This window comes from Vicugna pacos, chromosome 1 (assembly GCF_048564905.1).
Source record: "Vicugna pacos chromosome 1, VicPac4, whole genome shotgun sequence".
Taxonomy (NCBI): Eukaryota; Metazoa; Chordata; class Mammalia; order Artiodactyla; family Camelidae; genus Vicugna; species Vicugna pacos.
The window spans coordinates 34,702,080-34,729,968 of record NC_132987.1 but is presented as its reverse complement, the minus strand read 5'-3'; the positions used below and the strand labels follow the sequence as shown (position 1 = coordinate 34,729,968).

Here is a 27,889-nt window from a genome sequence, read left to right as displayed (position 1 = left end):
GGACACTGAAGAGCTTTCACTCTGGGGAAGCACACAGAGTGGGAAACAAGGGAGCCAGGTGGAGGTCGTTGGGTGCCAAGCCAGGGAATTTAGGCTTCAGCCAGAAAGTGGTGAGAAGCCACAAAGGGGTCTCGGCAAAGACATGACCAGCTCATGCAAATCAAGGTCACATGGGGGATGAACCGATAAACCAAGAGTAAGACAGTGATTAGGAGAATATAATCAGCCAGCCAGATGAGAGGCAGAGAGAGCTTGAACTGAAGCAGAAATAGTGGACCTGGAGGAGGGGACAGGTTTGAGAAATGTGTAGGAGAAGGCTTAGGAGGACACGATTGCTTGCTGAGAAAGAGGAAGCAGGACCTAGTGATGACTTGGAGGTTCTAGTCTGGTGACCTGGTGATATGATTCTCTGCAAAGGCAGGTCAGGAGGAGCAGGTTTGCATGGAAAGGGGGGGCAGTGATTAGTTAAGTGTTGATCGTATTTCATTTAAAGTGTTGACATGACCCCCTGTCTCCACCGTGCCCCCAGGCCTTGGGCACCTGGGACTCAGGGAAGAGGCCTGGGAAGGGGGTAAAGATTTAGGACCTGAAGCCTTGGCGTGAAAAGCAAGCACTGGGGCAGCCTGAGGAGGGTGCAGTGAAGTGGTTCTGGGACACATCCATTGCTGGGAGGCTGAGGCCGATGGGGCACGTGGAGAGGGGAGAGGCTATGGAGACAGGGGAGGGGGTGAGGGGGAAGCAGACCAGGTGAGAGGGACTGGAAGCCATGGGGGAGCCTGTCACCTGCTTCATCTAAAGAGATAGCGGCCACTAAGGACGGAGAGGGCCCGATGGGTCTGTCGGGCAGCAGTCCTAGATGGCTCTCGCTCGAGTGGCTTTGGTAACGTGAGAGAGCAGAAGCCAGGTGGCTTAGGGTCTGGGAGAGGCTGGGGAGTGGGAAGCCGCGACTGTAGGCCCTCCTGTGAGACCAGCATGAGGGGGGCGAAAGGAGGCTAGGTGGTCGGTCGTGAGGATGGAACGTTCCGTAGGCAAGGGAAGGGCCGCCCATTGAATTGAATGGGAGCTGCGGGAGCCCTTCCTTTCTCAGGCGCGCTGGATCTGGGGGAGGGGCCGCAGGGGCCGGAGGGGCCGGGTGAGAAGACCTGGGAGCCGGAGGGGGATGCGCAGAGGGAGCCGGGTGGAGGGAGGGGCTGGAGGCCCGCGCCGAGTGGGCGACGACGATGGATTGCAGAAGACGCGGCAGAGCCAGGCCGCGTGGCGGGCCACGGAGGTGCCACATCGTGAAACTGTGAAAGTGTGTGCTGGCGTTTCCGGGGGTGTGACGGGGCAAGAAGGGGTTCAAGTGCACGCTTGGTAAGTTCCATCTATCCGGGTGGTTTGGAATCAGGCCGCGGGTGGAGATGAGAGGGGCAGGCGGAGGAGGAGGGAGAGCGTTGTTTAACGGGCAACATTTCTGGAGAAACATAGTAAGATCATTTTGAAGACTTTCATAATTATTTTGTATAAAATTAGTATCCATTTATAAAACTGTTTTTCTGTTCTTGTTCTAGTGATGATCACAGTGCCTCTTCAGAAGAAAAAGGTATGGTACTCCAAGTCAGTGCTGAGTCATCCAAAATCTTAACCTGTACTGTGAGAAACATTTGTGTCTTTAGAAAATGATTTCTTTATTCATTTTATATGTTGGCTGCAATTGCTTTACTGCATTCAGGCATTCACCGACTTATAGAAATGAGTTGAAATAATAGGTTAGGATGATGGAATAATGGCAACTTTTCAGAATTTTCTCTAAAATTATCTTTTCAAGAGATATTCAAAGCGAAATGTAAAGAATTGGGTGGGGCCTTTGTAGTTTTTTACAACTTGAGAATAGAAAATAAATGCTCTTACATCTCTCTCCTTTTAAACTCTAGTTCTAATGTTCTTTTTAACTTTATTTTAAATTCAGTAAAGTAAGATTAGAGAAGCATTGTCACCTGAATTCAATCAACGTTCCATGCACAGTGACTAGGTCTTTTCTTTAATGCTTGAGTGTGGTAAGTCTGTAACCGTGTGTAGAGATGGATTTCTTGCTCTGGCTTGTTCTCTTTATCCTGCACTGCATGCACAGCTAGCTCAGTGTCTTACTGGAGGGTGGTTCTGAGGTCACTTTGGGCATTGACCTGTGTCACTTGGCTGCAGAGTGGCTTAGAAACTCCTCAGCTCGTCTCTGGGCCACTGTCTTACTTTTGCAAGTTTCATATCCCTCCTGTGGTTCATTTTTCCAGAGCAGAATAACGACAACCTGCCTAAGAAAAGTATTCTGATGAAAATTTAATGAAAGTTTTTGTAAAGTGTGTCTGGAACGTGTGGTGTGAGGGGATGACGTGAATCTGTCACGAATGGGGTTGGATCTGGCAGGCTTTCTGCTTCACGATGCTGACCTAAACCTGCCTCATCCCTCTCTTTGCTTTTGCCTGTTTCTGTCTGGCTGAGATGCCTCTCCCTTCCCAACATTTAACTTCCAAGTGTGTTTCAGATCAACCAGATTCAAAGACTAGTGCTGAATCCCTCACATTCAGTGAGTGGTCTCAGCTTCTCTCTTGGACCAGCAAAATACCAGCCTCACTTCATTTTGTATTGTCTTGATTTCTTTCTTTATCTAATGCATGGCTACTCCTTGTCCCCACAATCTCATTAACCCATAGACTCTTTGCTGGGGTGTGGATTTTCTCCGAATTTCTACAGAATGGCCACACACAGTGGACACTAAGTCAATGTTCATTAAATTGAAGGGACAGTAGTCTCTGTGCCCTGGGGGAATCAACCAGTAACTAAGCCTCTGTTGTTCACCAGCCCAGTGGGGGTTGATGGATGTTCCAGACAAACAAGTGGAAGAGTGCTAGGTCCAGGTCTAGAGCAGTCTACTTGAGCAGAACATAAATAACAGACAAGGGGTATGGTAACTGAGGAGCAGTCAGTTACAGCACAGGAATGCCCTTGCTCTATTTAACACTGTTGGTAACCTCTGCGAGTTACCCCTTCTTCTCCTTTATCTCTAATGTCTCCATTTCCCCGGCACCCACACTGGCCTGGACTCTCGCCACTTCATACCTGGATCTCTGCAGTGGCCTCTTAATGCCAGGCTCTCTGAAGTCTTGTGCATCCTGATCATCAGTACCCCCCAGTGTCCACCAACATCTTGGGGAACACCAAGGCCCACTCCAGCTCATGTAATTCTGTGTCTCCATGTCATTGCCTGTAGGAGAACCATCCCCCCAGTCCAGCTCTTCCTAATTGCATTCAAGGTCCTCCCTGGTCTGATCCCAACTCATCTGGCCAACTTCATGTCCTTACTGTCAACTCATTTGGGTCATTTCACTAAATTGTTGACAGTTGTTTTCCTGAATTGACTGTTGATTGGGGAGGACATGGATTCTTTGGTGTAGTAATACCACTGTCTGCCTTTCAGTTACAAAATCTAAAACCAGGTGGTTTTTTTTTTCCCCCTTTCTGGTGTCAAGTTACTTAATTGCCAGGGATGTTTTTAGGGAGCTGCTGAGTTGATCAAACAAAGAAACAATGCCACTCCTTTGGTACAAAATAGAGACTGCCAGGGACCCAACGAAATGTAATGAAGTTTGTTGGCTTTTCTGTTTGCCATCTATTGGAAAAGGCTTAAGGTTTCTTTGTCTAAATCTTGTCTCCCCTGAGATTATGGTGTTGTTTCCCATTGCTCACGGGGCGTCAGTTTGACATGCAAGACTGCTTTGGGTCTAACGTGGTCGTTGAATGGCACAAGGGGCTTCTGTTATTTGGGACTTAGCTTTTACAAAAATGAGCATAATATTCTATTTTATCCTTGTGTTTATCCTATTAAACTTTATTTCTTTCTCAAAATTTAGATTGCCCTAGCCCCAACCTAGATACTTCAGAGGACTCTAAATCAGGTAAGGGGTATGATTAATATTGATAAATGCCCAAATGAAATTTTTACAAAATAACCAATTCATAGCAAGGTAAATTACAATTTATTTATTTATTTAGTATTGTTTTACTTCAAACAATCTGAGTGAAAGGTAGGGACTTTCATCTTTCTATTTGGAAGAGCTGAATAAATTTTAAGCTTTCATGATTACCTAGCTTAGTGAAATCAGTGACTTTAAAAAGTTTGATGATAAACTTGGTACTTAGTGAAACAGAGAATTTATCTTTGGCTGGGGTGGTCCCAGGAGGCTTCTCTGAGGAGGTGATGGTTGAACTGAACTCTGAAAGAGGAACTGGGGTCACAGGGCAAAGGCGGGGAGAAGAGTTGTCTCAGTTCAAAAGATTCACAGGTGTAAAGGGCTGAATGTGGGAGAGTGTAAGTGCTTATTCGCAGAGACTGAAGGTCAGATGACTGGGATGAGAGAGTGAGGGGAAGGGTGATGGGGCCAGAGTGTGTCTGCAGAGACAGGCGGGGGCTAGATTATATAGGATTAAAAAATGGATTCTCCAGAGAAGATGTACAAATGGCCAAAAAACACATGAAAGATGCTCCGTATATTTCAAGGAAATACAAACCAAAACCACAGCAAGATACTGCTTCACACCCGCTAGGATGGCTGTAATGAAAAAGGGAGGTGATAACAAGTGCTGACAAGGATGTGGAGAAATTGGAACCCTCATTCATTGCTGATGAGAATGTAGACTGGCACAGCCCCCTGGGGACACAGTTTGCCAGTCCTCAAGTGGCTGCACATAGTTACCATTTGACCCAGCAGTTCCTCTCCTCTTATATACTCCAAAGAAGTGGAAGCGTATCTCCACACAACCAGAGGGAAGGTGACTTGAAGCGGTTGCCCCAGACAGGCTCCATCTCCCAGGGACCTGAGGCAGAGGGTGGGCCTCACCTGGGGCTGGTCCAGGCAGAATTACAGCCCTGCAGAGGTCCCAGACTGCCAGAGGGAACCGACAGAATAAAGAGGGGCCTTGGTAGGGGCTGCGTGGTTCTTTAAAGCTGGGCAAAGCATTCATTCATGCACACTTTCATTCATTCATTGAGCATCTGTGTTGGGACGGGTGGCGGAGGGTCAGGTGACGAGACAGTCCTCCCGGGCTCACAGACCAGCAGCTAAACAAGCTGTTTGGCGGAGGGGTGAATGGGGCAGGATGGAACACAAAGGAGGCACAGCTGGCCTGACTCGGTGGGGCACAGGGAGATTGTCAACAGGAGTGACTTTTGGGCTGGCTCTTCTTACTGGATACCTAGGAGCTCTGGAGGTGGAGTCCGGGGGAAGGATTTCCAGGCAATGGGATGGCATCTGTAAAGGCTTGGAGGAAGGAGTGGGTTGATTCTAGTCCAGGGGTTCTCAACCCTGGCTGTGCTTTTCTGTCATCTGGGGACTTTTAAGAATATACTGCTGTTCAGGTCCTGCCCCAGATCAGTTAAATCAAAACTTCCAAGGAAGGGCCGAGTCCCAGGCAGGGGTGTGTTTAGAAAGCTCCCTAGGTGATATCGGTGTGCAGCCAAGGTTGAGAACACTGCTCTCTGCTGCAGCCCTGCAGGACCAAGGCCATGTCTTATCGCCTTTATTTCCCAGCACCTGTTCCTACAGAAGCACGGCCTCGCCCTCCACCCAGGCACTTCTCATGCAGGAACCTACCTCCTGCTCCCCCTCTCCCTCCACATCCAGACAGTCACCAGCTCCTGGGCCTGGAATTGCTGAAGTCACAAGAAGCATGTTTGCAAATGTAACAACACGGTTAAGAGTGCAAATTCGGGCCAGCCTGCCCAAGTGGAAATCTTAGCCCCAGATTTCCTGGGCAGCGGATAGTAGCGTGCTGGTGGTCTTGCATAAGTAAATTCACTGACCTCAGCTTACCTCACTGGGAAGTCATGAGGGCTAGTGTGTAAATGTATGTAAAGCTCTTGCATAAATATATGTGAAGTGTGTATATATATGTAAAATGAGTAAATAAATGTAAATGAGTGAATACGTGTAAATGAGTAAGTATATGTGCAGCTCCTGGCACAGTGAACACTCAGAGAAAACTGCTATTAGCTGCTATATTACTGTTCTCGTTTTTATTCTCAAATCCTTTCATTCCTCCATGGAAGTATTGCACGTCCTTGGTTTTGGTCGTCAGCAGTTGTGTGTAGGGAGGGAATCTGTTAGGATAATACCAATAGCTTTCTGTGTGTTTACTCAGGGAACCCCGGGCCTGGGTGCGGTGAAGCTGGGGGAGCAGTGGCGGCGCGGGGTGGAGGGTGAACTTGGCCGGGCGGACTACCTGGGCGCGTCTCTGGTCGGCCAGGGCAGGTCCAGGGCGGCCCTGGAGGTGGAAGTCGACATGCCCCCCCACCCAGGGCTCTCAAGGTGTTCGTAGTTGGGGGTGCGGGGATGGAGAGGAGCGGAAGGCCCGTGGAGGGCACTTGGAGAGGCAGGAGGAGAACCAGGACAGACACCAGGGGAGGGAGGGCACTTGGAGGGCAGGAGGGGGTGGTCCGTGTCTTTCCCTGGGGGAGTCATGGGACTCGCGGTTAGCGCGTCTTTGGGGCCATGAAAGAAAGGATTTCAAATTCTGTGGGAACAGAAGCCTGATTGCAGTGGGTGAAGGTGCTGATGTCGGGGTGTGGGAGGGTGGGGAGCATTCCTGGGGACCGCTCTTTCCAGAAGCAGTTGAACAATATAGACTGTCTTCTGCTTTGGGAAATGGCATTTACACTGCAGAATTCTGCCTTGTTGTATGACTGAATTTGTGCATGGAATCTCCTAGATGCACAAGTGCAGGGCAAGATGGGAGCAGCAGGAGGCAGATCAGCCCTGGTGGGACTTGGGTGACACCCAAATAAAGTGATTATTGCAGCCAGAGTGTGATTTGAGCTCTTACTTAAACGATTAAATTATGTTTTGTTCAGTTCCAAAGAAGGATAAGCCCTCTTTGTAAACCAGACTAGATTTGGACTCAATGAGAACGGATTATAAGAAGAAGTTAGTTGAGTTTGGATCTGTTTTATTATGTGTATAATTTAAGAAAATAGTTCCCACTTCCTTTTCATTGTGTGCTTCTCCCGGCATATGCTCTTTTTTAGCCGAGGACAGCAGTTCTGAGAGCAGCTCTGAAAGCGAATCTGGTGAGTTATCTATGTGTGTGTTTCTTTAATTACAGAATCCTAGGTCAACATAGAAACCTTTATTTTTATTTTAAAGTAATGGCCACATCGGTTATATTGCTTGAGGACACATTAATTGCCAGAGTCTTTTGTGTGGAATACTGAAAAAGTACTTACATGGTAAATAATTTCTGGTTGGCAAGCAAAGTGGCAAAACAGGATGAGCTGAAGAAGAAAGACAGGAAATGGTTGCTATTGGTGAGGGGCAAACATTTTACCTGCTCTCCCATTAGCCTGTGTTTTCTCTTAGTTGTCACATGAATCTGATTTAGACCCTTTTTTTTTTTTTTGTAGATAATGAGGAGCCAAAACCAAAACAAACAAGTGAGTGTATCCTTCCTTCCTCTGTCATCTTTTGTGTTGTTGAAAGGAAGAAAGAAGGGTAGCCTTTGAGATTTTTAAGTTGCAAGTTACTTGTTTCATGATCTTTTTTTCATGGAAAATTGAGTTAAGCTTTAGGAAACGAATAAGCATTTTGAAAATTTGAGTTCAGTACACTTGGGATACAAGGGGCGTGTTCTTGATCTGCACTGATGCCGAGGTTCTGCATGAGCTGTTCTGCTCTGAGGGTTCCCAGAGGAGAAGAGATTGAGAGAGGCCGAAATCTGCAGTGTTGCCACGGCCACAGCCTCGGCTTCCTTCCGTAGTGGTCGCCGCTCACAGTTTATCACAGGGTGAACAGTTTGCTGCTGAAAGTGTTTTACCATTTGTGGTTTAAAGTTTTTGGCTTGCTGTCCTGGCTGTTTGTGAACCATTTGAGTATGAAGCCACCACAGAGACATGGATTCTAAATATAAATTTGATTCGGGTCTAAAGTTTTGTGAAAAACTTAAAAAAAAGTGAGTGACTAAGCTTATACTTTAACTGAGTTTATTTTACTGTAGGATTCCACCCCCTCCCCCCACCCAGTTCTTTGAATATGATCTGCCCACGAACACAAATACTATAGCAAGGCAGTCAGAGGGTGCCTTTGTAATATTTTAAAATAAATGAAGTCTCTTCACTGAGAAGTCTTGTATTTAATCTAATTCTCTGCAGTTTCCCAATGGGGAACCCGAGAAGGTAATTATAAGCTCCTTGCAATCATGTTATGTATTGATAAGAACCTATAATTATTTCTGTATCACACTTGTGGAGTAGACGTCACATTCTGATACCCATAAGGTAAAAATGTACACCAGCCCTCCTCCCAGTCCGCTTTATACATTAAGGATTAGTTCATCTTGCAAAATGTGATCAGGAGTCCAGCCTCTGTAGATTAGATTGGGATAGAAATGAAATCAGAAAGCTGTGTATTGGGATCCAGTCTTTGTTGTCCCTGGTTAACAACTGAGTAAATGGCCCTAGGGACACAGAGTCCAGAGGCAGTGCCCTCAGGGTCCTGGAAGCCAGGCCTGGGCTTCCAGGTCCTCGCCAGGGTAGCACCCAGGTGGAAGGCATTCTGAGTCAGTGAGGCTCAGGACAGGCTCAGCATTGGTGGGAGGCTGGGGTCAGTGTGGTGAGACAGGGCACATGCAGGGCAGGGACTTGCTGGGCCTGGCCTCAGCCGAATTAGGCACCTGGATGTTCTTTGGCAGTGACAGTGAGTAGGCTGAGCATGCTTGTCCTTGGAGCCGAGGGCATCCAAGGGGCCCTGCCTTCCCCCAAGTTTATTCTCTTTGTTAAAAGACATTTTACCCTCTGTGTTGGGGGTGAGATCAAAGAGGCACTCCCCATTCACTTCCATTCGCAGGTCTGATAGAAGGACCAGGCAGACCACCCTGGCTCGCTTGCTTCTCTGGGCTGGCTGGTGATGCAGGCCCACCCATCATCCTCATGATTGGATATGCCTTCTACTCATAGGCATGGGCTTGGGGTTGCCTCTCTCGTATGGATTAAAGAGAAGCTGTCGTTTATGTGTTGGAGAGAATTGCATCGGTCCCTCTGCTGGGAAGACCCGTAGACTCTGTCTGCTGGGCGGTTAGGATTCTCTAACCTCTTTCCCTTTCTCTGTTCCCAAGGCAAAGGGCAAGACACAGAAATATGGGATGTGGATGCAGTGCAGTGTAGATGACAGCCATTAAATAATCTAGAATTTTACGGTGCTTTTTAGGACAGTGGCTGAGGAAATATGATTGAAGGATTTTGTGGTGTAGGACTTGGGTCAGTATTTCAGAACCTTCTGCTTTATAGTATTCTGAGTCCAGAATTCTGAATACTTTTAGTCTCTACTTGCCATTTCATCTTAATGCTGTTTTTTTAAAAGCTGGTTGTCTCTTGCAACCCCTGGTCCCTGTATAATGCGCTAACAGCAGGCAGCTTGTGTAGCCGGGGCTGGAGCACCATCCTGGGGGAGAGCCTGCACCTTCTGGGTGGTGTTGGTGGCCTAGGACCTTCTACATGTGTTGAAGATGCCTGACCCTCCCAAAGGCTGTTCAGATCTTTAACATATAAAACCAAACACTTAACACATTAGGTTTTACCCCGTGTGAAGGGTTATTGTTTACTTTAGAATTCCTGAATTTTTTAATGAGTCCCACCATCGCCCTAGCAAAATAATAGTTCAAAACAGTTCGCTAGTACTCACTGAGTGCTTGCTGAGTGCCAGGCACAATCCTCGCCTGTAATTTAATTTTCTATCTTTCTAGGGGCGGTATTATGCTAATCTCCATTTAATAGATGAGGAAAGTAATGGACAGAGAGATTTAGTACATAACTAGAGAGCCCAAGCTCATGAGCTAGTGGCCAATGCAGGTAATAGGAAAATTCATTGCTGTTCTCTTTCGTAATTCATTTTGTAGAATTCTAGTCATTCAGAAAATGAACACTGACCAGGCCCTGGGGTTATAGTCCTCATGAAGCTTACATTCTAATGGGGAGAGAAACAGGAATCAGAAACACTCAGCCAAATAGTGTGTGAGGTGGTGGGGAGTGCCCTGAAGGAAATGAAAGGGAAAGAGAATGTGTCAGGCAGGCCCTGCTGTCAGGAAATCCTCTCTGATAAGGTGACCTTTGAGCAGAGACTGCAAGGATGTGAGGGAGTGAGCAACGTGAATATCTGTTGTGAGTATTTCTTTGAGGAGACAGTGCAAAGGCCCTGAGGCAGGAGCATGTGGAGAATGGCTCAGAGTGACTGGAGGGTGGTAAGTGCAGGGAGATGCAGTAATGAGGAGCCAGCGGAAGGAGTCTGCGTGTTAAGTCAGAGAGTCTTACAAAATAGTTCTGGTTTAAATATGCCCAAAATCAGATGTTAATTCCTCTCTTAAGTCCAAGCTAATCTCTAACTTGGTAGTCACCTGGGGGGCTGATGCTGATCAGTCACTGTCTTGGGGATAATGACTCCAGCTTAGGTGTCCCAACTCCGGGCCGCCATGAAGGACTCCTCCTTGGGGGCTGCAGCTGTCCAGATGGAACGCTGGCCTAGGTGAGGAGTAACCAGTGAAGAGGTTGTCTATGACCACCTGAGCCCTTCTTGTCTTCACAGATGGGGAGCTAGGAGAGTCTTCCACCGAGGAGGCGTCCACTCAGGGTAAGAGCGAGGCAGTGCCCTTGCCATCTTGTTTTCTCGGATCCATCCTGTTCTCCCTGTGCCTGTGGTGTGGGAGGAGGATGTGAGGATCAGGCTGAAGGATGGTGAGACAGGAGTTGCTTCTACATAAAAAGATCAGCTAAAGACCTATGTGCCAAAATGAGCTGCGTGGAAACTTAAGCTTGTTTTCATGCCCCACCCAGCCCTACAACAGGACTCAAATATGATAACAGGTCATGTGTCTCTGAGTCCAGTGATGGAGACGTTTAAATAAAGTTCCTGTTGGTTGTGAAGCTGGAGGTGGGGGCTTAGGTGATTTACCCTGTGATTAACTTGTGCCAATTCACGAATGATTGTATCTTTCACAGTTGAAGAATGGGAGGATAAAGGATTGCCCACAGATCATTTTAATTCAGGTATGAACTTAAAATATTCCTTTATATATTGTTGCTAAGGGGCTTGTACCTTTGAATTTTGTAATCTGGTCATATCATATATATTTATTAAACATTTTTTGTCTGAAAATGCCAATCACATTCCTATAAGTAAAACTTTTTCTCTATCATTTAGAATTTAATAAAATCCAATCTCACTGTGAACACTGTAAAGCTGAAAATGTAAGTCTCTTTTAATTATAAAGTATGATTCTTTAATTTGCTTGATATAAGGAAACAACATTTACTTATCTATCATATATGTGCTTTTTCTCCAGAAACACAATGAACCAGTGACCCCCAGGCTCCTTTCCCGTGGACAGTTTTTGTAAGTCATTGTGGATACAGAAGATGACATATTGTTCATACTTTTAATTTTCTATATAAAAATAACCCTGAGTAGGGGAAGCACAAAACAGCATAACTTAACTTCACACGTTTTATGTAATTCCTTGGATTGTTTTCTTTGATACTGATGTTGCTTCAAAATGTTATTGAGTTCTCTTTGTGCTTTTGAATGAAATTAAAAACAAATAATTGCAAGAAGCCCTCTCCTACCCAAGCAGCAGGACTGAACAGGTGTTCTATCTGTCCAATGCAGACTGAAGGTGGACACGGAGGGCGTTTACCAGTGCACGGAAACTGGTCTGATATTTGAAGTTAACAGAAAAGTTGACATCAAGTATTGTGTCTTGTCCTGGAGCAAATATGCGGACCTGGTTGTTAAGCCCTGGGTTGTCGGTGGACCCTTGTTTGATGTTAAATGTGACCCTACCTGTCTTACCTCCATTCAGTTTCCACATTCCCTCTGCTTGGGTCGTAAGTACTTGTTTGCTAACAGTTTAATCTGTGCATGTGTGTGTGAGAGAAAGAGAGAGAGAGAATGTGTGCAACCCATACAATGCCTGGAACACTGATTCACCTTCATGTTTTAACAGACTGCGACACCAACATGACGTTCAAAGTCTTACATGTTCAAAGCACTGGGGCCTCGTTAGAATATACCGTGGACCACTCTGCAACCCATGTCAAATGGCGCGTGAGCTCTCTTTCTCCTGTGGGACCTGTTATTCAAAGCGAAGAAACAGTGTTCCACCACGGGGCCGTGATTCTGTACAAAGCCATCGACCATAATCCATCCTTGTCTTTTCGAGTGTACATAGCAACCAATAATGAGTCCTTCATCAAGGTAAAGCCAATGAAATGAATACTAAATGTTGAATACTTTGTTTTCAGACATGACACGACATCTGGGTGGGTCCCGTCCCTGTTGCTTTGTGTCCCCCCTTAGCGGCAGGTCTGATTTGGTGCTCCCACAGAGGTCGTAAAGTCCGTGCCTGGTATGTGTGTGCTGAGTCCTCAGATCCAGGGAGTATGACTGTTTGTACGTGTAAACAGTGTTGTGAAGATAACAAATGGGGAAAGAGCTCTCCAGAGGTGGGGCTGGCAAGCAGTCCTGGCCTTGGAGGAGATCGCCTGGTGGACAGCCTAGGCCATCTGTTTTCTACAGCCTTTTTGCTGGGGACCAGGGACCAGGGGCCAGGAGTGGTGACATCAGCAGGGAGCTCGTTACAGTGCCAAGTCTCAGCCCCACCCAGCCCTGCAGACTCAGAGGTGACTGGTGTGCACGTGGAGCTGGAGAAGCACCGGCCCTGGGATGCACTGGGCATCGAGGGTAGGGTGACTGAAGGTTTTTTCTGGGCCTAAAGCTCCACCAGTAAGATGGGCCTCTCAGGGTAACTCACTGCAGAACAATTTTTTAATAAAAAATTGACCCATTGTTCATGGGTTCAACATTCTGGGTTTTGAAGCAACAAATATTCATGAAGCACCTCATGAGTTTAAGGCAGCCTGGCCTGAGGGAAAGGGTTTAGATATTCACCATGGAACCAGTTTTCCAGAACACAGAATAGGGCTGTGACGTTCAGCCCATTTTCCAAACAGTATTGTTTAGAACAAAGGGAACCGAATCGCCTTTCATAGCCTGACTTAGAGGTCGGCTGAAATATAACAGATAAAGCAGTGGCACAAAATTATACTTTCAGATTTGAAATCAGGGTTTGACAGAAGTTAAATGAGCATTAGAGCTGTAATAAAGTGTGCTAATTTAAGAGTTATAATTTGAGTTACAGAATCTCTATCAAACGATCTACTCCCAGTGGTCTTAGGTTGTAGTATTTTCACAGTTTAAAAATGTTATACTGATTATAATTAGCCATATGTATTAAAGTATAAAAACTTTAAGTAATAGGTTTTTAGTTTCTTCCTAAGAAGGTAAAACATGCTTCCTGTAATCTCATTAAGGTAATACTTTCAGTTGGGAAAGTAATCTTCAAAATGGTACGAGAATAATTTAAAGTATAATTAGCATAGATTTGGAATAAGTACTGTTGTTTAATGAACTTTATATTTTTTTAAGTAAATTCAATTATTAAAAGGGGATTACCCCTCTTCCTAGGAAGCTGGGGTGGGGGCTGATTATATCAGCATGCGTAGAGACGTTTGCCGCCAGAACAATGGGGAGCGTGGCACTGGTAAGGCAGGATGTCCTTCCTGGCTGATGTTTTATTTTTACACTTTTCTTCATGGGTTGATTTTTTTTCCCCCTAGGTAGAGAAAGATTTCCTTGAATTCTGCCTCAGGAAACCTAAATTTCGTGTTCAGCTGTGACAGCTGCTTTACCAAGGGAGCCTGGGCCAACGCTTACTTTAACCTCTTGGGGGCATTTGAACAATACATGTAAAGTCAGCGTCCCCCGTAGGCCCACATCAAAGGGGTAGTTGTGAAAATAAGGATGGAAACATATAAAGTGTGGGACAGAGACACTGAGTAAGCTGGAACCCTGTAGAGTAAAGTAGCTGCCTTCTGTCCACAGGTGCACTGCTAGTGCTAACTGAACTCAGATCCTTCAGGAGCAAATGGTCGGTGCCACACAGGGTCGAAGGGTTGCTTTTGGCCGTAGTGCTTTTGCAGAAAGATGTTTGGCGATCTGGGAGCCTGAAGTACAGATCAAAGGCGCCTCAAGCCTCTGTGGCCTTTTTTCCCCCCTTGTGAGCACTGTGAAAGCTACTTCAGGGCTGTCACTTTGTAGTCAGAAGTGAAGATAATGCAGGCTGGCACGTGCCCTGCCTATAATCTGACATTTCTTACTGTTGTTGCTGATGGATTTCAAAACCAAAACCTGTTTCCACCTTTAGGATATTTCCAAGTCTATAAAGCACTCCTCTAAGAAATTCATGAAAGTCGACAAGCCTCCTGTTTGCCTGAAGTTGTTGCAGAATGGGAAGAAGTACAGACTGATCAGTGAGCCGGAAGCCGAAATCACCCCAGAGGTAGGGCTCTTAAAACCAGCTCAGAGGGGCAGCGGGGATGTGGATCTCTTAGCTGTGGTGTGTTGCAGATACTACAAATAATGTATTTTGTTCTCATTTTTTTATTTCCCACCTTCTAAGAAAGCAATTGTGTTTTTCTCATCTTGTAGCTTATTTCAAAGATGCTGTTGAATTTTAGGATGCTCCAGTCATTGGAAAAATAGACTCTCCAGTCTCTTTCCCTTTCAAAAGGTTTTCCATTTTCTTGAATTTTTAATTAAACTCTTCAAACAGTGTTAGCTTCAAAGGAATACAAACCTTAAGTTTAATTTGAAGTCACACAGAGCATTAAAGGTTGATGGAAAGGAGTTGCCGACAAGGGATATTGGGCTTTTCTTACTGGAAGGCATTTGAAAAATAGTTATGAGGACAGATTGTCATCAGATTTGTCTGTAAACACCATGACATTTGTAAGGGACTTTGATTTCTCAGAAATGACTTGGTTATTTTGAAAACTTATTTTCACGGTGTGCTCTGAGCATATATGCCACAGCTTGTCGAGCCTGGACCTCTGTGTGCAAATTCCTTTGTATGCCTCCTTTTGTTTGTCTGTTTATTTTATAGTTTATGAAAAGTTGAAAACATGTTTTGATTCCATTAAGTTAAGATGGGAGGCAAGAGAGCTAATTGCAGTGGGGTCCATGTTGCATCGTTTTATTGTATCATCAAGGCACCCAGTGCCCTGTAGAAGCAATCACAAACCCTGATCAAGCTGTCGAGTTGATCAGACAGTCTTCCATTACCTTCCTTTCTGGTTTTAAAGGGTCTCTTCGCACCCTATGAATTATTTAAGCCTTACAGCAACATGGCTGAGGAAACTGATGCAGGCGGGCAGTCTGCCCAGGCCACGTACCCGGGCAGCGGGAAGTTCGGCCCAGAGCCCCAACTGCCTTTGGCTTCTAAAGCCGCTGTCTTCCCACTGGGATCTGAGAGGTTAATTCTTGGCCTTCCCAAGCTGATCAAGCCCTGGCAGATGGTACAGCAAGGCAATCACAAGAAGCAAACTGCAGCCTTATCTGGGAAGTGGAATTAAATGAGAAGAGTTTGCTTAGAGCAGTGATTCTTGGCCTTTGCTGCAATGGAATCCCGTGGGGAGTTTTTAAAAAAAATTCTGTGGCCTGAGTCCCACCTCCAGGGATGCTGACTTAATTGGTCTGGGAATGGCCTGGGCATTGGGTTCATTAAAGCTCCCAGGTGCCTGTAATGTGTTGCCAAGTTAAAGAACCACTAGGAGAGGGAATAATACCTATTGAATAGGTGAATCTGTCCAGGAAGAGACCAAGGAGTTCTTTTTCACAAAAGATGTTGATAGCTGGGGGTTTAAATAATCTGTGTTTTGCGACTCACTGTGTGCTCTCTCTCTCAACCAAATCTCTGGCGTATAAGATGGGAATAATCTCCCAGGTTTTCTGTAAAGATCATATAAAGTGATGGTTTGGGGGTACTCTGAAAATTTTTAACACTCTGTGTAACTATAAGGTGTTCTTTTCAGTTTTATACCATTAATGATTTGTTTAACTGACATTGATCAGGAGTGCCTATACAAGTCAGCCTGGGATGAGAGCTAAGAGTTAAAAAAGAAGTAAGTCACAGGCTTTTTTTTTTTTCCAGTGGGGGTACTGGGGATTAAACCCAGGACCTGGTGCATGCTAAGCATATGCTCTACCGCTGAGCTATCCCGCCGCCCCTAGTAAGTCACAGTCTTTTCCCTCAAAGATGCCAGTGTAGTGAGAGAAATACTCCATTCATGCAAAGAAATAATTTTAACGTAATGTGGTATTACTATAGAGATGGGCAGGAGGTACAGTGGGTTTTTCCAGGGAGACTTTTCATATGGGGGAAGTTTGCTCTGGGTTTGCAGATGCCTGAGAGGTGACAGGAATGTGCGGCTGGGCTGGAGGCCCCCGGGAGGTTTCGGGGAATGGGAACGTGGAGGACTTTGGGAGGAGTGGGGCCAGGGGAAGGAGTTGTCTCAGCATTATGGACCCTGGTGTGTGACCCCTGGAAGGTTGTGAGGATAATGCTAGTGACTTGGAGCAGAAAGAGAGGGGGACAGGTTAAGACCACCGGTTTGGGGGGTGATGCCCAGTGCAGTTCAGTGATATTTTTTAAGAATGTACTTCTCAGCCAGGCTTGCTAGCCAGTCTGGAGAGGAGCAGAGGAGGTGGGAGGAGGCAGTCCGTGTAGAGGTTAAGAGCTCACACTTTGGCGTCAAAAGATGTGGATTCAAATTCCAGTTTCATCACTTCCTGCATGTGGACTTGGGCAAGTTCATTTGCTTCTCTGGGATTCTTTATCCATAAAATAGTCATAAAAGGATTTGTCCAATGAGGAACTTGGGTAAAACCCTCCACATAGTTTTGTGAATGTTGAGTCAGTCGCAGATTGGAGCACAATCCAAGGAGAGGATGGTGAGGAGTTTAAAAGCACCTGGGAAAGGGTGGCTGATGGGTAAGCCCACGTTCCATCTGAAGAATGAGGAAGGAGCTGACAGATGGGGCCAAGGGACTAGAAAGGAAGCTTCAGTAAGGTAGAAGTGCAGTTTGGAGTAAGAGTGGGAAGGTCTAGAAGGAAGAGAGTAAGAGGACAAGTGATTGAGTGGTGGGATTTCCAAGGTCACGATTTCAGTGGGGTGGTCCAGCAAGCACTAACCCTTTTAATGGTCATTATTCTATACCTGACATGTTATGTTGTTCATTAGTGCAACTTTTAAATGTAAGAATGTTACTTTTTTTTTTAAAGGAAATTGAATTTGTGGATGGTTCACTTTTAAAATTGAAAAGTTATATTGAAGTGTATTTGGAGCAACCGGTGGAGTTTAAGTTACTTTTGGTGGAAATGGATTCCGAGGAAATTGTATGGAAAGCAAAACTGAGAGAGTGTGAGTGTTTCGTGTTTTGTATCTTGAGTTAAGACTCTGGTTTGGTGGGGATGGGGCAGGGCGGGGCGGGGTGGGGAGGTGGGCAGGCAGACGGGGCAGTCGTCCATCCCATCACTGTGACGTGACAAACTTCAATTAAGAGAAACGAAGGCCCCAGCCGCTGGGACAGAAGTGCCGGCTCAGGTTCTCAGGCCCTCACCGTCCAAGTCCCCAGAGAGCGGGTGCCTAGAGCCCATATTTGCTCTCACGTCTTTCTCCTCCAGATGCCACACCCAGTCAGATCAGTTTGGATTTCTGTCCTAGTCCAAGCAGGAAGCTTTTCTATGGGTGTGATTCTTATTGTCAGTATTATTGTCACCCTTAAATTAGCCTTTCATCCAAACTGCAGTTACTTAGCCGGAAAGAGTCCTAGGCGGGACTCTGCATTGGGGGTTATATTATTTTTCTCTTGGTATTCATTAATTTGTCAAATAAGTGAGCCTGAAAGATGTTACTTTTTAATCACAGCAAATGCCACAGTAATGTAGGTATTTAACACGTCACCACCCGAACAACTGATGTTCTTCTAGACTGATTATTTCTCTCTCGGTAGTTTTAGAGACCACTTTATAAGGCCTCTTTGTAACCTTGTGTAATCATAGTCTGCATGCTAAGGTGGCCCTGGTCTGCATTATCTGGGGGCTCTATCCTACTGGTTAGCAGCACCTGCTCATCACTTTTCAGGCGTCTTCACTCCAGAGACCTATCAAAGGCCTCTTGAGACGTCGGCACGTCAGAACGGGGGCTGCATTTCACATAGGGCAGGTGCTGTCCAGTCAGAATGAAATATCCAGAAAGAATTCCCCAAGTACAGGGTTTTCTAAACTACAGAAGGCTAATATATATATATATATATATATATATGAGATTCTTTCACGTGGAGAAAAATAAACTTAAACTGTTTATTTTTATGGCTTCCCTGTCCACCTGGCACACAATGCCAGTGTTCTGATCACAGTAGTTCTAGATTTGAAGAAACGCAGAAGAAGTGACATTTCACCTGGCATGTGGGCAGGGCACGTATCATGACGGTGGTATGCAGACGACTGAGGTTTGGGAAACACTTGTCTCACAAGACATGTTGGAAGGAGTCCTTGTGATTTATCTCAAGAGTCCAAGCCCAGTGCATTTGCGTACGTACCAAGTTAAAACTCCACACTCATATTTGAACTTTAGGGAGATTACCAAGACCCTAGGGCTTCCGTGTTTTCACAAATCGATTGCTTTAATTCAAATTTCATACCACTTTTTCCAGTTGATGCTTATGGTACTTTCACAGGTGACTGGATTCAGCAAGATCGGAATCGGAACATTTCGAAAAGCAGCACAAGTGGTGAGTGCTCATAACTGGACATTAAACTTCTGTTTTTTCCATCCACTAGAATTTTAATTTTGCTGTGCAAATACGGTAACATCAAGGATCTGTTAAGTGTTCCATAACTCTTAGATCGTCTAAACAACCTCTGAATCTATTTTCAATGGTTTCTATTTGTATGATGATTTTTTTAAATCCATTTTGAAGATGGGTGGATACTAACAACCATAAGGGAAAGCCAATTTGTTGCTGTTGTGTTTTAAAGGTAACAGGCGTCGAAAAATGAGTAGCAGCTTACCTGATGAAGTGGTCTATGATAAAAGAATGAAGCAGATTGACACTTCAGGTTTGTAAAAATGTCATCAGTGGCTCTAAATCATTTTCCCTGGTCTCCCCCCCTTGACATTCATCCAGCACATGTGCTTCTCGGGTCAGTCTTCCTGGAACACATCCCAGATATGCCTCCCAGATACCTTCTCCCTGTGTCCCAGCTTCTCAGGCCTGGGTAAGGGTCCCCTTTGGTCTGCCCCAGCCTACTTTTCCAGCTTGACTGCCCGCTCCTCCCTTTCACTCAGTGGGATGAGAACGGGAGGAGGGGAAGCTCCTGCAGCCCCTAGGGGCAGGACCACGGCCTGGCCATCTGTGCATTTCCCATAGCACTGAGCGTGCAGCCTTTTATGCAGAAGATAATGAATGTCCATGTGTGCAGTCACCGGTTTCACAGTTATTAGCTACATTTAGGGGAGGGAGCCACCAGCTCAATTATTGGAGACTAGACTCAACCTAATTTTTTCCAATTAAATGGCAGAGACCAAAGTTCGATAGTTGTGAAAATACAATAGAGATTTAAACACGTAACAATGGTGCTCTGAGGAGCCAGAAGATGGAGTATGTGCCTCAGAATTCAAGTCCAGAACTCACAAATTTGAGTTTTAAAAACCCAGACTCAAATTATACGAGACAAGGTCTCAAGCCTTCGGGAGCCTCATGTAACTCCCCGATTAAATCTTTTCAACACAATACTCTTTATTTTACTATTGTTAGAAAGTGTGAATCTCTAAAAGCAGATAAACTCTCTCTATAGACTAAAATAAGATCTTTCACTTCCTAGAACAGGCAGTGGTGAGGACGACATGTGTCTGATTTTACTGCATGTCACTAGAGACAATTTTTTTATTTTTATTAAGTGAACATCAGAATAAGTGAGGCTCTGGAATTATTTTACCTTAACAACTTACTTAACAGTTATTTTAACGTAACCAATTTACTTAACCAAATTGGGATACAATATTTTTCCAGTTTTACTGAGATATAATTGACAAATAAAATTGTATAGATTTAAAGTATAAAGGTGATGTTTTGATAAATGTATACATTGTGAAATATTTACCAATCAAGTTAATTAGCACATCTACCACCTCACATAGCCACCTTTTTTTTTTGGTGGTAGTGAGAATGCGTAAAACCTACTCTTTGAGCAAGTTTCAAGTATGCAATACAGTATCATTAAGTAGAATCACCGTGCTATAGATTAGATCCTCAGGACTTTTTCATTTACAACTGAATGGGACACAATTTTGTATTAAATTGATATATAGGAAAAGTGTTTTTTCTTGAAATTATTTGGCTGTTTTGAAATTAGCTCCAATAGCAAGTAGCTAGAAATAGAATTCAGCTGATCAGATGCTACCTAGAAAGATTAAGGATTTCTAACCACTTTAGAGTTGACAGTATGATGTCAAATAAATTAATAAAGATTTACTTTTGTTTGGGCATTTCTGCAACATGTTTTGAGCTGTTGAGTCTCTATCTTGGTGTATCAGGCTCAGCATATCACCATGTTGCTTTTTAAAATATGGTCAGCTCTCTTGGGAAGGGTGTAGCTCAGTGGTGGGGAGGGTGTAACTCAGTGGTAGAGTGCGTGCCTAGCATACACAAGGTCCTGGGTTCAATCCTCAGTACGTCTATTAAAATAAATAAATAGTAAAATAAAAACCTAATTACCTCCCCCTTACAAAAAAAGATTTCCCCTCAAAAAAATAAAATAATATTCAATATCTTGTGATAATCTTTAATGAAAAAGAATATGCAGATGAATATATGTATGTATATGCACGACTGGGACATTATGCTGTACACCAGAAGCCAACACATTGTAACTGACCATACTTCAATTAAAAACATTAAAAAGTAAAAAATTTTAAAAATTTAAAAAATATGGGCAACTCTCAACCTTAACAGAATCACTTTGAGATCTTGTTAAATTTAGGTTAAGAGTCTGATGCAGTAGTTTCGGGGACAGCCCAAGGACTGGCAGTGTTAATAGACTCCCTGGGGAGTTTTCCTGGCAGCAGGCTGAGAGGTGCACTCGTCTAGGCACCAGGAAACCTCTAGAGGGCAGGGGCCCCCTTTTAGAACCCATCCTCCAGTCTAGAAGGCTGGAGAGGAAACTGTGAAGTGGGTTAGGGTCTAATATATATGTTTGGTTCACATGAATAGACTGTTGGCTGTAGATGAGCGGAAGTGTTGTGGTCATGGGAGAGGGGCAGAAGGGACTCTTCCCTCTCTCTGCCTTCCGCTGTCACCTCCAAGTGTTTGTAAGACCTTGAGGATCCTTAAAGGAGACTCAGCAGCCAGTGAGCTTTGCTTCACCAAAGCACAAACCAGCTAAAACACGTGAACGTAAAAATCTGTCTTACCGACAGGGCTAATATTTTTATGGAGCCAATAGTTTGCACTGGCAGACGTATACCCTTCCAAGATTATGACCCTGTTTCTTAGCAACAGATTGTACAGATACCCTCCTGTGACTTTTCTGTGGATTGTGCTTTTCCCCCTAATGCCAGGAGATGGCAGAACGGAGACTGCAGGTCATCTCCCTTCCTGCCTCTTTAGTGACCACTTAAAGGTAGCATTTTGTATGTGACTTTAACACTTAAAGACACAGAGGTGGGCAAGGGCAACAGCTGTATATTTTTCTTTTTGAGCCACATAAATTATTTTCGGTGTCTTGATTTTTTTTTTAACTCCAACCTAATCTGTGCTGCTTTGTAAAACAATTTCATTCCCTGAATTATTGAATTATCATTGTGAGCAAGCACTGTGCCCCAGTTTCATGTTATAGGAAATTGTTCCCTTCTGTCTTTAAAAATAGTTTGGAAAGCAAGAATTTTTTTGTTACTTAAATATATCTTAAAAGCAGTTATTAAATTTTCGAATTGTGGTTTCTTTTTTCATATAAAGAGAATGTATTTTCATTGTGAATTCTTCATCTGCTTTTAGACGGAGCAAAGACTAAAGCCTTGTTAACAGACACTCAGCTGATAAGCCTTGCTGAGAAGCTGGGGCAGGAGTGGGTAAAAATCGCCATTGCCAACCTGAAGTTGAAAATTAGCGATATTGATGCTATCATGGAGAAGAAAGAAGACGTTACAATGAATAAGTTTCGGATGCTGAAGAAGTGGCAAGAAAAGGAGCAGAGTAACGCCACAGCTCAGAATTTATGTAACTGCTTGAAAAATGTCGATTCGGTTGAAGTCCAAGATGTGCTGAGAGGTAAGCAGGAAATTATCTTTAATTAGCCACTTACTTGGAATCTAACTGTGTCTTTGCAAATAGCCTATTTCTACCATAGAATGTGTTGCTTGCTTATTTATAAGCTTGGGTCCACATAATTCTGCAAATGCAGCAGTAAGCACGTGGGTTACCATAATCTTACTAAAGGTGGTTTGTGCGTGGAGTCAGGGAGCGTTTAAATCTCAAGTGCTGGCTAGGTTTGTGACTAAGCAAATTCTTTTTTTTTAATTGAAGAGAAGTTAATGTACAAAATTATATAAGTTAAAGGTGCACAAATATACAATTTTTACAGGCTATACTCCATTTATAGTTATAAAGTCTTGGCTATTTTCCCTGTGTTGTACAATATATCCATGACTAAGCAAATTCTTTACCTAACTTTAAGCCTCTATGTGCCTATCTGTGAAATGGATGTAAAACCCCACTGCCCTGTTGTGAGACTGAAAAGAGGTAATGCAGGTAAAGTTCCAGGCAGGTAGTGAGACGCAGCAAGGGGTAGATAATGTCCCTAATGGAGACCTAGCCGGTCGCATTGGGCCTTCTGTGGCGCTGAAGCAATGCTCGGGGAGGCCACAGGGTGGCACTAGTGAACCTTCAGTAGCCAAGAAGGAAAGGGGAAGAGCAGAGCCCCAGAGCGGGCTAGACGGAGTTGTTTCTGGTCTCGATCCAGAAAACCGCACGGTTCCTTCCTTTGTTTTTAAGCACTTCTTTTTTTGTGTGGCTTGACTTAGCACATTGTTATGCCCGTGGTCAAACCAATTCACAGCTTTGATTATTGTATATTGTTATCACGATTAACAAATGTGGTGTTACTTCTCAGAAGTCTCGGCAAGTCAGAGAGATTTTTATTTGGAATTCTATTCGGACTTTTTATTCCTTAAAGCATGCAAAAGTGTGTCTGTGCCCTAAAAGGTTATAACGAAAAGTACAAGCGTGCGCTGACCTCTCAGGAGGCTGTCCAGCGTGGTGGGCGAGCTTTCTGAGCTCCTCCGCCAGAGTTTGGGTGCAGAAGCTGCAAGCAAATAGGACAGCCAGTTTCAGTATCAAATTTTTTTTATTCTCTTTCTTAGATGTGTTGAAATTATGTAAATCACTGAGGCCCACATTTGGAAATCTACTAATTTACACACAGGCACGTCTGCCTGTTGACAGCGATGGCTGCTGTGCTGTGATAAGGAATAATCACAGCCTTGTCCGTCAGAGGAAGGCTTGGAGCTCTGACTCCCTCCCAAACCCTGTAGAATGTATTGTTATTGTTTTCTTTCGTTTTTATCTGCTCCTGACCTCACCAGACACTTGACATGAAACTGTAAAAGGATTTGTGACTTTGTTTTTAACAGTAAAAAGGATCCTAAAAGTTTAGTATCCCCTAATTAAATAGGAAAAAAAAATCTTCTTAGTTAAAAACAAACAAACAAACAAACACCAAAATTTACCAGTGTTTGATGCCCTCATGTAGCCGAAATATCTGGTTAATTGGCTGATTTTTGTATTTTTATCGGGATGTTTCAGTGTCTTGTAACCACAGCCTTTGAAAACCGCATAGGTATCTTCAGCTCAGGAAAACCCAGCCACTTCTAGGAGTTCCTTTTTGAAATGGACAAGTGATTTTCTTTAAAAGCATGAACCTCACCCCGCACCCCCAACAAAGAATCCCTGAATTTGTTTCTCTGTTTTGTTAGGTTTCTTGCAGGAAACGTGAAGTTTGGAAGACGAGCTGGAAAAGGAAACCTTGGGAACTTTCAACTGCAAAGACCATTTCCATGGTAATTGGATGTAGAGTTGATGGGACCTGGAACTTCACAGCCTGTGGGAGTAGCTCCTTTCACAGGCAGCCGCCCTCAGCTCACATTATTCAGGGGCAAAGGGAATGTGGAATATTTTGAAACCCGAAGAAAGAAAAAAACCTCTATAATATCAAGGGTTTTTTTTTTTTTTTTTTTTTTGCACCTCCTGTTCACACATCCCACCTGGCTTCCCCACCCGTAAAGGGTGCTTAAAATGACTCAACTCAGTCAGGTGAGAAATGTGGTAATTTTCCTTTTGTAGTCCGTGAACTATGAAACTCATATCAAGTGTTTGAAACATTTTTAGCAATTAAGTAGTGGAGTACTTAAATTGCACCAATTTAGTTTAGCTTTTTTCATAATGACATAATAACGAGAGAGGTTCCTATGCTTCTGGCGCCCACGCAGACAGACACTCACGTGCTGCCGGTGCAGTATGTCTTTTTATGTGGGAAGTGATTTCTGTATCTCACAGTACTAACCAGTCTCGCTAGTGGTCTGTTGAACCATGAAACCAATCACATTACGGAGTCCTAGAGTGATTAGAAAGGAGTGTAATCCTCTCCCCATCAGTGTTGGTGCAAACGCTCGGAGTGATGGCCTCATCTCACTGGGGAAGTTCTGGATCCATCATCAGAGTCCCTGCAAGTTTCATCAGCCTTCTGAAATCACCGGGCTGGACACTGCATTTTTTGACTTTGACCCTGGATCATTTATTTTGGGGAGGGTAGGGGTGTGGAAATGCCATTCAGAAAGAGCCTTAGCCGGGACCAAGGGAAAACTCTCATCTCTTCTTAAAGAGGACTTGTCCCAGGGAATAATGGGCCACATTGGCTCTTGTTAATGGGTAAAATTTCTTTTTTTGTGTATGTATAGACATTGTCACTCTCCCAGAATCATGCATGTGGTGATTAACATCTTGGCTATGTTTTGTTAACTTATTTGAGGAAACTATAAATTACCATTAGTCTTCTGTAGACATTAGCTGGAGAGTAAATGAAATCTCAATGAATTAATCAGAGAAATGTACTTTATAGCTTCGCCTGTGAAGAACAAATTCACTTTATAGGGAAGAATGTATTTCTAATTGTCAGGGATCCTGTGGAATTCAAATCAGTGTCACTTCATGAGTTTTTTTTTTTTTCTTATTGTTCTGTATTTTAGGAAACAGACTTTTAACACTTAGAAGTGTAAAATACTTAAAGGACTTTGAAATTTTTAAATGTTTATTATTTTTTATAAGTTGTTTCCCAAAGAAAAGCATAGTTTCAGAGGTGCTTTGATATAAAGTGGGTTCCTAACAATTTTCAACCTTTTTCCTACTGTGGGTAAAGGGAAGAACAATAAATCCGCATCTGTACAGTGCTCATGTGATTTCTTTTTATTATTATTTACTTACAAATTACTTTTAAAGCGTCATATCCTTTGATTGCTCTTACCTTGGCTGTCTGGGCGTGAGTTAGTTTTGCTCCCAGTCCTCTGGTTCTTGGACTGAGGCTGAGCGCATGTAAACCCGGGCAGACTAACCTGGGAGTTGGCACAGACACAGGGGAACCCTTCTCGCTCTAGGAACGATTTAGACTTTCCTCCTGCTGGTTATGGGAAGGTACGTTTTTATTTAAAACCAGATGGATTCCTATTAGTTGCTTACCCAAAGCGTCTCCGTAGCGGGATTTTCCTGCACGTTTGGGACACATTTTGTTACTGTTTTGAAATGCTTTGGGGGACGAGCTTTCTCCCCTGCTTTGTCATGTGGAAGTGTGTTTTCACTCCTTTTTATGAAGAGGCCACACTATTTGCTGATTGGTAAGCGTGTCCTCATGAAGACAGTGGTTGTCAGCAGTCGGCCCGGGCCGTCACCGTCGCTGGAAGTCCCTTCTGGGGAGAAGCAGTGCAGTGCTTGCTGATGGGTGGGATCCCCCCCGCCCGGGTAGCCCGGGTCTCACTGCTGGGATTGCGCCTTTTCCAGCCCACGTACCAGGGTTTGAGCATTTCTGACAATCGCCCTGTGGCTCCTGATACGAAAACAGAGGCCCCGGGGTTGAATTCTGAGTGCAGGCTTCTTCCTGCTTTCTGACGGGGAGGGCCAGCCTGGAGCCGCCAGTGCATTTAGATCCAGTTTATTCCAATCATGATGTCATTCCTAGTTTGATCTTTAGAAGAGGGGAGGGTGATCTTTGCCTTTATAGCAAATTGGGAAGTCTAACAGATGGTTTTTTTACTTGTAAAAACTTAAGTGCCGTGGGGGCTCGGGGGAGTTCAGTTTTTGCCTTAACTGTGGGAGCCTTTTGTGAAAGGAAATCTCACCTGGAACCTGCATTGGTAGAGCGTTCAGCAGTGGAGCTGCTCTGGTCAAGGGTTTCTGAGGGCTAATGGGTTATCGGGGCGCCTGCTGGACCCCTGACCTGCTCCTGTCAGGGGCAGTGTGGGAACCAGCCGGTGAAACGACCGCTTGGGTCTCTTGGAGCTACTGTCCAGGAGTTTTCTTCTAGGACATCTGCCCTGGGAAGTAAACCTCTTTCCAGTTCACCAGTGTGGTGCGTTTTGATGGTACAATGCTTCTGAAGGATCACATCATCCCAAAGCACAAATATGCAAACTGTTTAAATCAGCAGGCTTGCGGAGGCCTTGCAGTGCTGCTTGCCCTCGGCAGTGAGGACAGCCAGCTGACAGTCGGTGCTCCCTGAGCCTGGCTTCCGGAGGAGGACAGTGACTGCAGGGCCCCCACCTGATCGCAAGGGGCACGTGCCTTGAGCAAGAAATAAACCTTTGGGAAGGCAGGCGAAGGGATAAATTAGGAGTCTGGGATGAACAGATACACACTACTATATGTAAAATGGGAGGTGGAGTTGGGTATAGCTCAGCAGTAGGGCGCGTGCTTAGCGTGCATGAGATCCGGGTTCAGTCCCTGGTGCTGCCATTAAAATAAATAAATATAGAACTTTAATTACCTATCCCCCACAAAAATTTTAAAAAATAGATAAACAGGGACCTACTGTATAGCACAAAGAACTATATTCAACATCTTGTAATAACCTATAATGGAAAAGAATCTGAAAAAAAGTATAACTGAATCACTTTGCTGCACACCTGAAACTAACACAACATTGTAAATCAACTATACTTCAATTTAAAAATTGAAAAAAATAAAGAAATTAACCTTTGTTTTAAGCCAAAAACCAAACAAAATAGGCTTACGAATTTTGGATTTGCCTCTGTTCTAAGTATGTGTAATTGTTTTTGGCCAAGCAAGCATGTGCATTTTACAGTTAACTTTTTTTGGTAATTGGGAAAATTTGATTTTTAAATACTAAAGACTTTTTTATTTTTCCTGGAGTAGGGAAAGAAATGAGAAACATGGGAACCCATGAAGATTTGCCTTTCCCTCTCTACCACTTTTGAGTGCCAGGGCCTGAGAACACACATACACGGGCAACATGGTTTTTCCTATATTTGAGGCTCTCACAAGGGAGTGTGGGGGAGAGGGGGAGCAGAAAGAACTGTGACGCTGTTTGCAGGGTGATGACGAAAGTGACCCTTGACTCGCTGTGACCTTAGCACGAGAGGTGAAATTGTACCGTGGTTGCGTGCACGGGCCGGAAGCAGGGCACCTGGGTTCAAATCGTCTATCACTTTATTGTGCAAGCTTATACGGTTTCTTGTTTCCTCTATAAAAAGGGGAAGAGTTGTTGGGAGGATTCTGTGCATTTGTGGTAAACAGTTGTAGAAACGTGCACAGCCGTTGGTAAGCGGGGAGTAAGCATTCGCTCCTGTCGCGTCTAAAACAGGTTACGTGAGTGTATTATCTTTGATGTTACATTCATGTCTCAATTTACACTCATA

The 27,889-nt window shown here is 44.3% G+C and overlaps 1 protein-coding gene across 1 annotated transcript; it reads left to right on the top strand.

Moving 5' to 3' along the window:
- The first annotated feature begins 176 nt into the window (after window positions 1-176).
- Window positions 177-25,420, top strand: LOC107033240 (NACHT, LRR and PYD domains-containing protein 1a allele 5-like). Its single transcript, XM_015236481.3, has 17 exons — window positions 177-1,353; window positions 1,551-1,582; window positions 3,885-3,929; window positions 7,055-7,096; window positions 7,430-7,459; window positions 10,599-10,643; window positions 11,012-11,059; window positions 11,214-11,260; window positions 11,356-11,405; window positions 11,679-11,896; window positions 12,016-12,266; window positions 14,275-14,409; window positions 17,191-17,329; window positions 18,648-18,701; window positions 18,949-19,029; window positions 21,966-22,238; window positions 23,942-25,420. Exons 1-17 carry the CDS (start codon window positions 1,160-1,162, stop codon window positions 23,959-23,961), a joined length of 1,704 nt encoding a protein of 567 aa, XP_015091967.2. The 5' UTR covers window positions 177-1,159; the 3' UTR covers window positions 23,962-25,420.
- Window positions 25,421-27,889: the final 2,469 nt, after the last annotated feature.